A 16,448-nucleotide genomic window follows, 5' to 3' on the forward strand; every position below is an offset into this window, starting at 1 on the left:
TTCACAGATTTTCTCTGCTCTATGTTATTTTATTATTCTACTTGATTTTCTTTCATTATACTCTCTTTCTCTCTTGAGTTTTTACTTTGGAAATTCCTTTCTTGTTATTACTTACCTTTTTATTTTTATCCACTCTTAGGTCTGTGTCCTGTTTGTGATTTGCTGGTAACAGCATTCTCACACCCAAGCTTCCCTTATTTTATACACTTATTTTTAAATTTAATTAAACAACATTTAATTGAAATTTAAAATTAAGTAGTGTCAATCAGTTGGCATTTTGCTCAAGAAGCAATTCCCTTTAGGGAATTCTCCAATAGGGAAGACCTTCTCCTTTCTTTTTCCCATTCTGTTATTCTACGCACTTATTTAAATTCAATTGAACAGAGTTTAATTCAAATTTGAATCAAGTGCCTCTGAATTGTTTTTTTACTTTGCCTTATTTATTTATTTTTTTCTTTTCTGCTTTCAGCTAATTCATTCTGACTGTCATTCTAGACCCCTATTCTTTCGTCCTACACACTTGATTATTTAAATTCAGTTTAAACAAGATTTAAATTAAGATTTAAATTTACAATTAAGCTGTGTTTGCGTGACCACTTGTGTATTTGCAAATAGGGCCCTCTAGCGATCGGTGGTGAGTTGACGGTTGTTCCAGTGAGTTCCAGTGAGCAGAGTAAACTAGCCTGGCGGATCTCTCACTGGCTGTGGGTGAACCTCGGTCACTTCTGACCTCGTACCGCGGGCAACACGCAGGGACATCAGCAGGTTGGGTGTGTCAGGTGCAAGGAGGCAACGAGTCCAGGTTGGCAACAAAGGCAATTTTGTTTAATTTCCCTGTTTCTGCATGACAGAACCGCCCTTTGAGTAACTGCCTGCGGGGTCAGACTCTGGGGTTGGGAAAAATACAATTTTGGCCGCCAATCTGGCCGTTGGCGCAAACACCTTGCCCGAACACGCAATTGTGCTGAAAGTCCCTGTTTGAGAGGTTGCATCGCAGTGCAAAAGGCACAGGGTGCCGAGGAACACGACAGCCAAGTGTTGGAACGTCTAGGAGAGGTTGCCCCCGCCACTGAGTTCTTGTCTGAGCAATCACAAATCACCCCAGGCCGAGATTAAGGACATACAGTCCATTCGCTCAGTGAAAGCCACAGAATATTTGATATTCTCCAATCAGAAGTGTTGGCAAAACCCCTTTTGCTCTTAAGCCATACCATCCTTCTAGGTTTTATGACGCAACAGCGCCCTCGTCAGGCCCGGTCCTAAACCCTTACTGTGGTAATAAGCTGAAGTTTCACTTCTCCCCTCTAGCCCTTCTTGTGGTATTTTATTGCTATTCTATTTTCATTCCTTCCTATTTGTTTACTGTTCTATTTCTCATAAATTGCAGCCATCCTGTTCTGTTCTGTTTTTCTACTGTTTGTCTCTTTTATTTCACATAAAGGCAGAGCCTGTGAGAGCCATCACGGAAGCTGAATAATAGATAGACGGCCGAGCAGCCAAAGTCATTAGTAGACTCGTAGAGCCTCCGCCTGTCAAGATCTTTATTTAAATCCAGCACTCGCCGACACAAATTAACCCACGTGGTCGTTCCTGGCCATCGACAATAAGTGTTGGGCCTATATTCCGCTAACTGTCTGCACCAGTTAACTGGAATCACACACAAAGTTTAGCTAATTACGTATTACGTAACGCGCTAGTCCTGCGCGAGCTTGCATTGGTTCTTTTGTGCTGTCTTTCTCTCGTCAACAGTAAAGCCACTATGTCGCGAGCATCCAGCCCTGACACCCACTGGGATCATCTCGAGACCTGGTTGGGCGTCATGACCAACGCATTCCTGCCCAACGCCGCCGGTGACCTCCAGCACCTGAGCCGTGAGCAGTTGGACGGGGACCTAAATCGACTAATGGCCCACGATCCGACGCAGAGCTACAACCACAAAGAATGGGCCAAGCTCATTGGCGGCCTTGCCCACAACCTCATTGCCCAGGTGAAGCTTAGCGAAAGGAGCAACGCTCTCCTGGAGCAGGAAGCAGCGGCGCTCAAGCTTCAGGCCGGGGAGGCCAGAAGAAATCAGGCCCAGACTCAACATCACCTCGATCATCTACTCCTCGAGACCCAGGACCAGCGTGGGACAGCGGATGAATCCGACCCCGAGCTGCAAGAGGAGGTAGAGAGACTCCAAAAAGCCCTTGCAGAGCTCCACCTGGAGGCGGAGCGTAAAGAGCAGTTGGAAAAGGAATCCAGGGAGGAACTAACTGGAAAACTCCAACAAGGTGAAACTCTCCTAGCAAGAGCAGAGATCGAACTGAAAGAAAGGGACGCTAAGGCCCGGGCCTGCGAAAATCATCTTAAACAGGCCCGAAGTGAGATCCTTGGTTTGAAACAGCAAAGAGACTATTTAAGAGATGAATTGGACACTGTTCACAGAGAACTGAAACATTCTTATAAACTGCAAGGTGACTTGGGAGGGGAAGCACACTTCACAGAGTTTCTCCTGGCCAGTAGGCCCAGTCAACAATCCCTAGTTCAAAAGGGGGTTGAAAGTCCACTGCTCAAGATGCCACCCGCGAGCGGCCAAGAACCTTCTTCAACAGCAAAAGGTTGGGAGCCTCTCCAGAAAACCTGTGCCACTAGCTACGGCATGGCTCCCAAAGATCTGGACAAGCTAGCAAAGAATATCCCCACTTTCACCCCAAACCCAGCAGGGGGCGTTGACGTACACGCGTATTTGCAGGACATTGACTTTCTGCTGCAAAATGTGGCCAACGTGAATGCATGGGACAGGTTGTACCTACTCCGAATCACGTCTAGCCGTGATGTGCGCAGCTTTCTAGATCGGCAGCCAGAAGCTGTCAAATCAGACTACCAGCAGCTGCGACAGGCTCTGATCAGAGAGTTTTCTGACCCTGAATCGGACCAAGGGCTCCTCGCAGCCATGGACCTTAAACAGGGACGACTGGAAACCCCACAAGCGTACTACAACCGAATACGAAGGGCCTACTTCGGAGCACGTAACGAGCCAGGAATGGAGGAAGATTTCAACTTTAAGACTTTGTTTCTCCGAAATCTGCATCCTGCGGTGAGTCATCATCTGGGAGTCTTGGCCTGCCCACGGAGTATGTCCACTCAACAGCTGCGAGATTTAGCCCACAAGGCTTATTCTAAGCAAAAGGCTGCATCTGAAAAGACTGTTAAAAATCCAACCATTTACCCGGTCTCTGATCACTGTCCAGAACTGGCCCTAGAGGGCGCACACATGCACCACAGTGACAGACCGTTTAACAGAGAGTCACGACAGTTCCCGGCCAACAGAGGGCAGCCTCACTACGAGGGTGTCCGTCCCAAGCACCAGACTGGGCGTTCTGAAAGAGTCTGGGACAAGTCCCGGTTACCCAGCAACCCAAAGGGCAGTGCCACCTGGGAGGCCAGCCGGCGACCCAGAAATGGCAGATCTTCATCGGCCAGAACTTCAAGCCCCGACCGCCAAAGACAGAATGCCTCTCGACGTGCACCGAACAAGCCCAAGTCCGAGCGTTCACAGGAGCAGAACAGTGCAGCTATGTCTGAGTCTGCAGAGATCCTGAAGGCCCTAAAAGAGCTGATTCAGGAAAAGCACCACAAGGAAGACAAGAAAGACAAGCCAGACTCCTTATGACTAGGACGGAAACCTACCCCCACCGTCTGCCCTGACAAACCCCCGACAGAACCTCACACACAAATCACTGCCGACCAGCCACTAACCACAGAATCAGTTAGCGCATCACTGAGTGACCGCGTCACCCAGCCACCTCAGCTGACAACTGCACATCCAGAGCCAACCAACTCACATCATCACACCGATGACCAAGACTCCAAGTTACCAGAAAGTGCTGTTCTGGTTGTCTGCCTCCCTAACGAACCACATGACACCAGCCCCACTTGCTTACCGGTCAGCACCCAAGCCCCGGTACCAAGACTCCTGGGGAACCTTATCGAAAAGGGGGTGGCCCGAAAGCTGTACATAGCCATCACTGTGGAAAATGATGTGAGAATTGAAGCGCTCGTAGACACCGGAGCAGATCTCACTTTGATGTCAACTAACCTCTTTGAAATACTCAGAGATAAAGCCAAGAGACAAAATCGAACTCTCAAACCACAAAGATGTGAGCTAAATGTGCAGTCGTACAGCCAAAATGAGGTCCAACTTGAACAAATAGCTCCCATTCATCTAACCATCGGGCCAATGAGCTTGGTACACCCCGTATACATTTCACCAATGGACACGTTTCCCTTGCTCATTGGCAAAGACTTGCTAGATCGCTTTGAGCCCTTATTGGACTTCAGACAGCTGAAAATTTGGGCTCAAGTACGAGAACCATTGCCCTTCCAGTCACCCAGGTCACCTGAGCCAGACTGTCAGGTCACAGAGGTCACGGGAAATCTTGCAGCTAGCCGCGGGAACCCCGTCTCAGGGCAAAGTTCAAGTTCGCTACCCTGCACACTCAAACTCACCATAGACTTTAACTCCTTCTGTTCCAAGGTCACCACAGACTCACAGCTGAATGATGTGACTACAAAAGACATTATTCGCACACTGTGGGCAGACAACTCAGCCTTCAGCCACACGCTGTTAAGTGCTCTTATTGAGGGAACACCGAACCTCCCATGTGTCAACAAGCACACACACTTCCCATTGGACTTTCGTCTGCCAACCATGACGACTGCCAAAAACATCTGCGTTTTGAACTTGAAATGGAATGACCTGCGTCTAACCCATCACTTCCTGGTCTTTCCGGACTCCCTGATGCACCCTAAGGCTCATATGGACAGTGCTAATGAGTTGGTGTGGGCCCCAATGACTGTACAGCCCCCTGTTGTTCCTGTCGACACTGCCAATTTCCTGTCAGGCCAGACCATCCCAGAGGTCTGCATCCTGCTCAACATACAGGAAGCTGTAGTACCAGCTTACACCAAAGAGGGTGCTGTTCGGCTCAACATGAGACGTGGTCAAACCCTAAACAACACACCAGCTTTGACATTTGAGGTAGAAGTACCCCAACAACAACAACCAACCTGTCACAAGTACTTCGAAGAGAATGCGTGCCAAGGTATGCCCACGGCCTATGTCGATGGACATTCCTACAACCATGAGGGCATCCTACAGGCAGGTGCAGGGGTGCGAGGGTTAAACAACCAACCCTGCCAACCACAGAACTTCAGGTGGGGTCCCCAGTCACGTCAGTATGTTGAAGTAGCAGCTACTCTCATAACCCTTCAAGTTGCCTCAGCCCATAACATCAAAGAACTCCTCATTTGCACAGACTCATGCAATGCCAGACCTAGTTTCACATGCCATCTTCCAGGCTGGAAACAAACTAATTTCAGGACTGAATACAACATGTCGGTGAAACATCAACACCTGTTCCAAACACGTGATGACATCACCCAAACACATGACATGATCGTTTACTGGAAAAAGGTGAACAGACATTCAAAACAACCAGGGCGTGGCAAAAGTGCAAACGACCAAACTACTGCCCGTGCCAAGACTGGCACGCTGCATAACAATCTACGGTCAGCCCCACCCCAGTCACCCACCCTTAGTGTGGCAGCAGCAACCCGCAGCCAGCGTTCTGTTCCTGCAACATTTCCCGCCTTACGGCCACTGCCACTGACAACCAAAATTACCAACACTTCCTTACGAACTATTTTAAACCACCACTCAAACCCCTCCAACCTCCCGATCACGGCATCTGGTCCCACGGTGAACCCCAGCCACAAACGGCTGCATGGGATCAACCACATGCTGCGTGTGGGACTAAACATCCTAAAACATGTCCTGGACGACCTCACAGCGCCAAAGCTCGTACTGCCACAAGGCCAAAAGGGGGGTGAACTGATATACGCCCACGACACACCATGTGCCAGACACCATGGCACCAGAACCACTGATGAGACATTAAAACAAGTGGCGTACTGGCCCAGCATGCAGCAAGATGTGGCAGAGGATGTCAGAGGATGTCAGGTTTGCTGTCAAGTCCAAACTGCAAACACAAATCCCAGAACCCCACTGCAACGCAGAGGAGTCACAATCTCATGGTCAGTCAACCAGAAAGACTGGAATGTAAAACTTCCTCTGGGGTTCATAGCCACCACGGACACCATACCGGAGTCAACTCAGGTGTCCCCCACTGAACTAATGACGGCGCGGCAGGTGACGCTGCCGGTGCACCTGTACCAACCAGGAGACCCCAGCATCATTACAGCCTACTCCACTCACCAGCACCTCGACGAGCTCCGCCCACAGCTGAGAAAACAACTCGCAAAGCAGCGTCAAACCCTGCAAACCATCGGCAAATCCTGGGAAGGTATTGTGGTGGTTCTCGGTACTCACAGTTTCCTGCTGACCCAAACGGTGAACTCAATGAAGCAACTGTTTACAGTCTTCCAAAATGACTTTGCCCAAAGTCAGCTGGGTATAGCTCTGATAACATACCTGCGGCGAGAAGTTAGCTTCTCTATGGAGAGCGTGGCTGTAAATAGAATTCCTCAGTACCCTGTACAAGCTATGCTGGACTTTGCTACTGGCAGACCCACCAAGACTGTTCCAGCCCACCTCGCTGACTCTCTGGGTGCTGCCGTCCTACTGCGCGCCAACCCAGAGCAGAATGAGGTGGGCGTCCTTCTCAATCCACCCATCGGTGAACCAGATAACATCTACAGACCCAAAGACAAGGTCAATGTCAGGTGGTGGCAAGGTAACATCCACCCCAAGATACATACCTCAGATGTGGTAGTCTACCACTACAGCGACCCACAGCTGTATCTGGCTCCCCCTTTGAGCAGGTGCATTTTGACCAAAGACATTCACTGCTTCGGCTCTAACAAGCCTTCCCTCAGAGAACACACTGAAGGAATCTGCCGGTTGCAGCCCGTGATCAGCGACACACGCTGCCCCGCCGAGGCCAAGCCTCACACCCCAGTCATCGGAACACAAGCCAAGATTGTGGGCGCTCGACTGCTCGTCCACACCCCCACTCGCATCGACACCCTAACCTACAATCAGCACGACACGGCCACTCGTGTCAGCCTGCCCAATCAAAGTATGTGGATCCAGGTACCCCTGGGTTCCATCCTTCACCTCAACAATCTGGCAGTGTACCGTCTCTCAAGCAAAGAGGACCCGTCAGAACTGGAAATCTCATCCTCCTCCGGAAATCACAACCACACCTTAGATCCAGAACTGGAACTGATGATTGAGAAAAGGGGGTCCCAGCTAATTGACATTACTCTCGTTGATACAGCCCTCCAAGCACTCTCCCGACTGCCCGTCCTGACCAGCTCACCTATAGCCCAGGCTTGGACAGCTGCTGACACAGCCCTCTGCCTCTCCATAGCAATCAAGTACGCACTCACCCTGGGCCTGGCCTCCATCCTATCCGAAGGGACCAAAGGGATGCAAGAGTCCATGGACAAGTGCCTATCTGCCCTTCCACAAGGTTTCAAAAGGATACAGAGGAGAGGAAGTTCCAAGTCAAAGAAAATGATCAGCCTCATCGAGACGGACAGAGAACCAGTAGGAACCACCTGCTGCGTGACCATCCGGATCCATGTGCCATCGAACCTTGTTACCGTCCAACGAAGTCCGCACAGGAACTGCGTTGGCCGAAAGGGGGATTGTAGCGTCTGGATAGATCCGGCTAGTCAATCAACTTTGGACATTTCAGAATGCTTTTAGCCTCCTGAACTGTGCATGTAAATCACGAATCGGCTCCGGCAAGTCCGGGACCAATTGCCCCATTGGCACCTTTGTTACCCCAGTAAAGAAAAACAGAACACATTCTCACCAGCTCCAGAGACTTCAAAGAGTCACCCTGGTGGGACTAAAGGACATATGGTCACAGACACTGGCCACAACCCCAATACACACACACATACAAACATGCATGGAGATTGTGAATGTACATTTATCCTCCAAATATGACTGTGCCAATATGTACCCGTCGCTGTATTTAAAGGTGCATGTATTTATCCCTAGTATATAAGCTTAGCTACGACTGTAGTTGTATTAGTTTTCTTCTAAACGATAAAACTCAAGTATAAACTGTATCTCACCTTTTATGTCTTTGCCATCTGACAAGTTTGGTCTCATTGTAAAGCTTTCGTTATGCTCTAATTGAAAATGTATGTCACATGACTGTAAAATGCATTCTTCTATTTTTAATGGTACTTTGAAGAAAATGTACTCAGATCGGACACTTCATAAACCATGTAAATTAGGTCATAAATGGAGACAAAGAAAGAGTTTGCCCGCCAAAATCGCACCCTCATCATTGGCTGATGTATCCCAGGAGGCGTTCTGGCCTGTTGTCCTTAAAACACAACGACACGCATCTCTCATTGTCTCTCGATTGTCTCTCGCCATTTAACACACGTCTCTCCCGGACGTCTCGGCGACCGCGCTTCCATCACGCGCCCCCTCTCTTCGGGACGACCATCTTTTGGCAACCAGTTTCTTTGTCAAACCCTCTTCATCCGTCGCCCTAAGTCTTCACTCTTCATCGCCTAGGAGACGGACTCTTTTTCTTTCCTTTCCGGTTATCTTACTCTTAAGTTAAACCCTTGTTTGAAAATCCCGCCGAAGAACACCTTCTCGGAAAAGGACCAATCGCTTCAGCCGCACGCACCGAAACTCCTGCAGAAACACGAAACGACCACAGCACCTGAACCTATGCAAGTATAGAACCATTCTTTCCAAAGCGTTTTAAGCTCGATGTGTAAGCTGAGTTTCCTTGCTGGCTCTCAAAGGTTTTAACTGTTAGTAAGTTGCCATTCCTTTGATCACCTCTGTTTTCTTGACTTTACTTTCGTTTTCTATATATGTGTATTGTTTGTGTATGTCTAGTAGTATAGTCTCTGTATCCGTAGTTTCATATATTAAATACATTATATTCATGCTCGATTGTCCTTTTTGCTCATGCAACAAACCCAGGTCACTTTAACGTTTCGATCCAGTATCCTTGCTTTACGCATTGATGCTAGAATAGGAAGTCTTTCTCGTGGCCAGAGAAAAACCTTCCTTTTATAATCGGTTATGAGGAGCTAACGGTTTGCTGGACAAACTAATAGTTTCTCTAAATTATTATCAAACCAGAACTAATCATATATGTGACTGATTATAATTCGTTGTAATTAATTCACAATATATGTATAATTCCCTCTCGGGTCGGTATATGTATTATAATTAATCATAAAGCTTTATGATTTATTATATTCATATATTTCACCCATAAATTAATTAAATACCTGTACAGATTCGCTACAACGTCTAATACAGGTGTCCTTTTATACTCACGGTCACACCAGTTGAGACATCACGGACTGTCGTTGGCCATTGACATTGTCACATTTAAACACATGCTTCAAACACTGGTCATGCTGGAGGCATTCCCCAAAGTGTCCTCTAGAGGACGCAGTGTGAGTTCCCATTTGAAATGGAATCACAGATTAGATCGAAATATATTTATTGTAAAAAATAATTCTCAATGACTGAATTGCTTTTTACGACAGCCAATCATTGTTTGCGGATGCCAGAAAAAGGGAAAAAGTGAAGCTACAAACTGAATATTGCCTGTCGCAAAACAACATTCTTGTGACTTCTCTAATAAAACAATATTTATTTTGTTGTAAACTCCAAACATAGCTCAATCCAAAATTAATGTTTAACGTTGAAGATGAGCAGAAAGGCTATCAGATCATAAAGTGAGCTTACTGAACCCACTCATCTATTGACATCCATTTAAAACAGCCAAACTGTTCTCACTCCCAAGGTGGCTGATAATGATAATGAAAATCATGACCTGAAATATCATGATGACAAAATTATACCCCAGCATACACGGTAAACCTTAATGCTCAAAGTATTTAATTGCACTGAGTAGGGGAAAATTTAATTATTCAAATTAGTTTAAACTATTTAACCTTGAAGAGTATTTATAACTTTTTTTTTTTTTTGAGCTTACGAAACTGACACATTCTTTTTTATCCCTTTATATATGTTTTTATATATGTCTGTTCTTGTTTTATGGACACTGAAAAGCTGGTTGAAATTTTAGAACATGTTCTTTTGCTCTACACTTTTCTGTTCTTCTTATAGGCCAAGGAGATGTAAATGCAGAACCATAGGCCCAACATTTTCTTCAGCAATCCTATTGCTAATGTTTATCCTGTTTATCCCTGCTGCTTCATAAAGAGGTTCATAAATTTTAGACCTATGTCAAAATGGCCTTGTCTTGAAGTGATTTGCCAAAAGCATAATATCATATATCACTTTTAATATCATATATCACTTATACACTTATACAGTTTTGGCTCTTAGTATAAACGTGTTAGCCTTAAGGTTATCTAAAAGCTAGTGTGCTTCAAAACAATGACAAAATTATTATATTTAATATATTTGATTATCAAGCACTATAATAACATAAAGCAATGTTAATTTTACTCTAATTTATTTATTTAATTCTCATCTCACACATAGTGGATCTGCACTCAAAAGGTTATTATTTTTTTTTTTGCAATGGGGAGTTTTCTATATAATGTATTTCTAATAAAACTACTGATGTAATACATCTCATACAAGAAATGTGGAAGCAAAATGGCTAAACAAAAAATAAACCTTTATGACGATATTATCTTTGCAAGCATAGACTGTTTTTTTTTTTTTGTTCAATCAATCTTTGTTTTTTAATTTAATTAGCATCAAACAAACAATATAATTCTTGTTCACAGAGATAAATTGATTGAAGATTAAAAGATAAGATTAAAAATGATTGCACAATTGCCCCATAGGTGGCGGTATGCACTAAGAATGTAAATGGCTGGCCTGGATCGGCACGGAATGTAACGGTTAAGCAAAGAGAGCGGTTTGGCCTGATAGTGGAAAAGCGGCACTGGATTCAGTACTCTGTCAAGAATGTCTTTGTGTGGTCACTGTTAACTCTGAGTTTCATACTCTGGGTTGACTGAACTTACTATAGACTGTGGTTTTGGAACATGCATGAGTAAGGAAGGTTGGGGTTAATCAACTGAGAGTTCATCATATGTGATGGTAAGTTAACCTTGCTTTCTAGAATACCACCCAGCTTCTCATCACATTTTCTGTCCAAGCAAATGCTCTGTAAAATCTGAAGCGTCCTGCTCCTCACATTATTATAGACACAGAAGCTGTGGCTTGATATGTCCTTCCCTAACTTCATGTTTCAGAGAAAATTACATCAACACATTCAATAACTCGTTACTGTGAGTGTTTCAAGGGACTTCATTTGGATTCTAAGTAGCCTTTTCAGTTGCTTGGAAGGGAAAGAACGTATTTTAGCTGAATGTGAAAAACAGAATTTACTAGGCTAATTTTCTGCTTATTTTTGTTTTTTATTTAAGCCACTTGAACATGCAAAAAAAAATAAATAAAAATAAAAAATTGGTGTTGTGTTTTTCATCCATCAATGAATTTAGATGAAGCAAGTAAATATTGTCATAAAGGATCTGGAAAAAGTGTTCCATGCTTTAATTTAGTTTGTGCAATATACTTTATCTTTACTTTACTTGTGCTTTTGTTTCTGTTTTTAGTTTTCAAAATTCCCTTCCTTATTATCATCATTTTGCGCTCTACAGCATTAATAAAATAGTGCCTTAATAAAATTTGTCTTCACTTGACTTGGCATCATAGTTTGATTTCTGTACACATAATTTTTGTTCTAGACTCACCTGAGTGTTGCGGTCTGTGAGTAAGACCTGCAAGTGGTTGAAGCCATAAGTGGGTCCTGGCGAGATTAACAGAATAGTGCAGGTGCTCAGGTGAAACTCAGGCAAGGTGTCAGCACTCCGTAAGAAATCCTCCGTCTTGAGCTCCTCCACCCTCTTCAGATGGCCACCGGCCAGCTCAATCAGGGAACCTTTGGCAAAATGAGGTAGGACTGCAGAAGGGGGTGGGTCAGGGCCAGTGAGCACAGCGACAGGAGGGCGGTAGGACCCTGCAGAGGGATCCCATTCTGTCTCAACCCCATGGCTGTTTTGTTGGCTTTGCAGGGAGTACTGGGAATTCCTTGGGGAACAGGACACAGAAGGACTATGTTGTGGATATGCGTGAGGGTTCTGCTGAGCAGAAGGGCAAAGGGACCCCAGAGCATAGTAGATCTGAGCTCCAGCCTGAGAGGCACTAACACCAAAATGGTCCTGAGAAGTGATTGCCTTTCCTGTTTTTGTGTCTGATGAGGGGGGCATTGGAGCTTTGGGTGTTCCCCGACGGTCCCTGTCCCACGATGAGGAATGTGAACTTGTGTTCTCTCGTGGCAAAAGGCCTCTTCCAAGGGTCTGTCTTGATGTATTCTCCTGTCTTCTCCTGCCATTGGCATGTGGACCATCCAACCTGGTTACACTGTCGTTCCCATAGTCATCACAAGCGGGCAACCTTCTGCTAGGTCCAGACCTGCTGTCTGGGCTATCAACACCATTGGGCCGTCTGCCTTGGTACCTGAGTCTGCTGTCAGGGAGGGTGTCATGGGGATAAACTGTAGGTTGTGGAAAGAGATGGGGGGAGAAGAGAGACGAGCTATAGTCCCGCCGACTGGGGCCGTAGGACCACATTTCCCTGGACTCGGCTGTGTAGACACTCTTGAACGTGGGCACAGAGATGAGTGGTTGCACACTAATGGGGGGGATGTCACTGCTCAGCCAGCGAGAGTGGTGGGGAATGGTATGCTCCAGTCCTCCATCCATACCCCGCCCACACAATGGCTCTCTCCAGGATGCCGAAGATGACCCTCGCCGCTCTCCCACCTGGACCGGCAAGTACGAGTGATGCATGGAGGGAGTATAGGACACCTGCCAAGGCAATGACAGAGGAAGAGGTGGCAGCATGGGGGGAGGGGGTGGTAGAAGATCCCCACTCTCTCTGTGACCCTCGGTGGAGTGATGCTGCCTTCGGCTTCGGAAAGGGGCAGGGGGTTTGAAGTCATCTTCTGGGGCTTGTTGATCTGACGAGCCCTGTCGGGACTCCCGCTTTTTTGGGGGGAGACACTCCTTGCTGCGGTCTGGGCTTGGATTCATGGGACAATCCCCCGGGCCTTCTGGGCCACACTAGGTTACATGGGCTGGGGAAAACAAGGGGCTAGGAGAGAGACATTTTCTTCTGCTGATCAGCATCACGCACGCAACGTGTCACACACGGCCACGTTCAGAACTCCCACTCACCTGAGAGGAGAAAGGGAAAGAAAAAAAAAACATGACTGACCACAGATTTAGTTCATCACATTTAACATACATTTTAAAATCTATACAATTGCTAGGGCCATTATATATGATTATCTTCTATTCTGTAGAACTTCTGTTTTGTAGGCTTTTTAGTGGGAGCAATAAATTGGCAAACTCAGACTCTGATCTGACCTAAATATAACTTCCATTTGATTATCACCATATTGCTGTTGTGGTACCAACAAACACACAAAACATATACTGATACACACACTCAAGAAACATTTTCTCACCCGCACACATACAAATATGGCAAGAGACTACATGCCAGTTTTTAAATAGGCTGCCTGTGATTAAACTCCAGAATGAACTTTTCAGTAACTGCTATTGTAGTGAAAGGAAAAGTTACCTCATGATTGAAGTTCACTTTGGGATATACAGAGGCATTTGGGAGAAAAAAAAAAACACACACACACACACGCACACACACACACACACACACACACACACACACACAAAAGAAGGCTCCTTAAAGCAATAAAACATGCTTTTTTCATTCACAACTTCATGTGGGGCAGTGCCTCTAATGTCAATTCATCACTCCATAGACACTTATATTTTACTGCGATGCGCTGCCAGCACATCTGGTATCTTTCTCAACGCCTCTGTCTACCACACTGTCTGCATGGACTGAACCCAGTACCCTGCTGTTGTTTCCATGGAAACTGAGTCCATACATCTACAATGACCAAAGAAGGCTAAGAGGGCTATATAGGGATTCTATCGGAAAAAGTAGGCCGACAAAGTGTTCAGAGCTCAACACATAGGAGCAAGCTGCTAAAACAAAGTTGGTTTGTGCAGTCTGAACTCTCACATTGAAGTGAGATCATTTCTATTCATTCTTACAAGTTCCTTATTTTATATGAACTCAAGTTATAGCGCAATTTTTGGAGAAAACGTATTTACTTGAATAATAAATAGAGGGCTGAGCATTAGTAATTTCTCATAAGACTAAATGTTGAGCTAAATGCTTCATTTTTTGTTGTTTTTTTTTTTTTTTTACAGTATTTAAACATAGTTTTGTGCAGACATTTAAATCTAAAAAAAAAAAAAAAGGTATGAGAAGCATTTTTATGGTCATTTTTTTTTTTTTTTGCATTCTAATCAGAACTGGAAGGGTTGGAAAATAGACCTAAACATATAATTTCACAGAATTTATGTTGTGTTCTATTTCTGCGAGCTTGTTCTTGGTTTATTTCTCGAGTGTTGAAAAATAAAATTAAAATATTACATAAATTTTGACAGCTGTAACATGCATGAAACATGCCATGAGTATCACCCTATACATTCAGGTTTTGAAAGTCGGTTACAAATACATTCTACACCTTATATCCCTACAAATCATTTTTTGCAGCCCTGCTTCTTAAGACATTTTAAATCACTCTAACATGATGTTTTGGGATCATGTATAATGCTTTGCAAATTGATACATTTAGAAAGGATTTTATAAAGCTTTTAAAAAAATCAGTAGAAAACAGGACAAACAGTGACAGAATCAAATTGACAAACACGAATAGTCTTTAACTGCCAGAATTATCCTTACAGACAGCACAGCATAGCAATTTTTGTCATTTATCAGACTGGATTTCATGGCAACTGACATTTATTACATTTCACTGTCACAATAACATTGAGGCTTAACACTATGTTTATTTTTGAAGCATCACAGTCTATTAATTCTCGCTAGTTTCTTCTTTTTATGTTAACTCATGTTCTACTGTTCTAGTGCAAGTAATCTGTGCAGTGCAAACTAGTGGAAAAACTGTAAACCAGTGATCTTCGATGACTTACTAAAAACAACCGAAGGAACATAGAAAAACCAAAGAATACTAAATAATTACAAAGTAAACTATGTACTTTCAGTAAAAAGCAAAGAAAAAAAGTAGAATGAAAAGCACAGTTTACAGAAAAAAATAACATAACATAACTTCTAAGCACGTCACGAGCGCACATAAACGGGGTTAATGACTTAGATCGAGATCGAAATGAAAAGCACTGCTGACCTGATGCGACTGACCTTGATGGGGTGTGCTGAGCAGATATCCGTGTGACGCCACTTACTCCAGCAGTCCATCACACCTGCATCTCTTCCACACACACACACACACACACACAAACACACCACTAAGGCAATGGTGTGTGCAAATCTACAGGCAAATTGTGGTGTCACACCATGTCGAAAGGGCTGCGAGGCTGACTGTGAAAAAGTGTGAGAGTTTGTGCGTGTGTGTGTGTGCATGTACACAAGGCTAAGGAAATGAGTAATATCGTGCAGTGTGAGGCTTGTCTGCTGTGCAACAACACACAGGCAGACCAGTTGCTGCTGTCGCCCACTCGCCTTACTCACTGTGAAAGGGATAAACACACACACATGCAGTAACAGACGGGTAATTACACACACTCCTACTCATCCTATCGCTCTCAAACACACACTCTCAGCTCTGAGCATATGCATTTACATACGTGATAAGTATGTAGATAGATAGTGATATATGCTCTGGTTTCAAGCACATCATTACACTGTAAACAATGACCAGGATTTTAGAAGACTTTCTGATCATAAATAAACTACATTATACTATGAAATCACTAGGTTATTTTCTGGCATTACAAATTTCCAAATTTATTACGCTGCATTGTGGAATAATCATGAGCATAGCTGTTTCATTAGAAGTCACCATTGTGGTGATTAGTGTTCCTTTTGGCTGAGAATTTAGACATATTTACTGGTAATTTCTTTATAGGTGTGTTCTGACCATAGAACGCATCTGACTGCATTGTGTTACATAACTGAAGTTTCATAACCAGGTGTGAATAATAACCAGGTAACTGAAGTTTTCTAACCAGGTGTGCAAAAGAAAAATACTGTTTCTTGCATGTTCATCTGAGTTTCTGTCAAACAGTGAGAGACATTTTGTTGTGTTAATTGCTTGGTTCTGTTTGTGTGGCATTATGCTGGGTAGCCTCACATACCGAAAACCTACTGAATCACAATCCTTTATTGAATTGGATTGGATTGTGGAAGCTGAGAAATGTCTTAGTTACTATGTAACCCTGAGTGTTAATGAGACACTTGCGTGATGGAAACATATCCAGTGGTCACATGGTATGAAGCCCCATAGAATTACACCAATTCAATTCATCACAGAGGTGCTACGTCA

At 44.5% G+C, this 16,448-nt stretch overlaps 1 protein-coding gene across 4 annotated transcripts in view; it reads right to left on the minus strand.

The window, feature by feature from the left end:
- Positions 1 to 16,448, minus strand: part of zmp:0000000926 (ataxin-1-like) — a 51,056-nt gene that overhangs the window by 10,441 nt on the left and 24,167 nt on the right. For 2 of the 4 annotated variants that reach the window (XM_051881232.1, XM_051881229.1), the window contains exon 2: positions 11,743 to 13,227. In XM_051881232.1, the coding sequence (XP_051737192.1) occupies positions 11,743 to 13,083 (1,341 nt within the window). In that variant the 5' untranslated portion in view covers positions 13,084 to 13,227. Of the gene's footprint in view, positions 1 to 11,742; positions 13,228 to 15,290; positions 15,634 to 16,448 lie in introns of all 4 variants that reach the window. The other 2 variants (XM_051881231.1, XM_051881230.1) reach the window with 2 other exon arrangements.

The sequence above is a fragment of the Ctenopharyngodon idella genome, chromosome 22 (assembly GCF_019924925.1).
Source record: "Ctenopharyngodon idella isolate HZGC_01 chromosome 22, HZGC01, whole genome shotgun sequence".
NCBI lineage: Eukaryota > Metazoa > Chordata > Actinopteri > Cypriniformes > Xenocyprididae > Ctenopharyngodon > Ctenopharyngodon idella.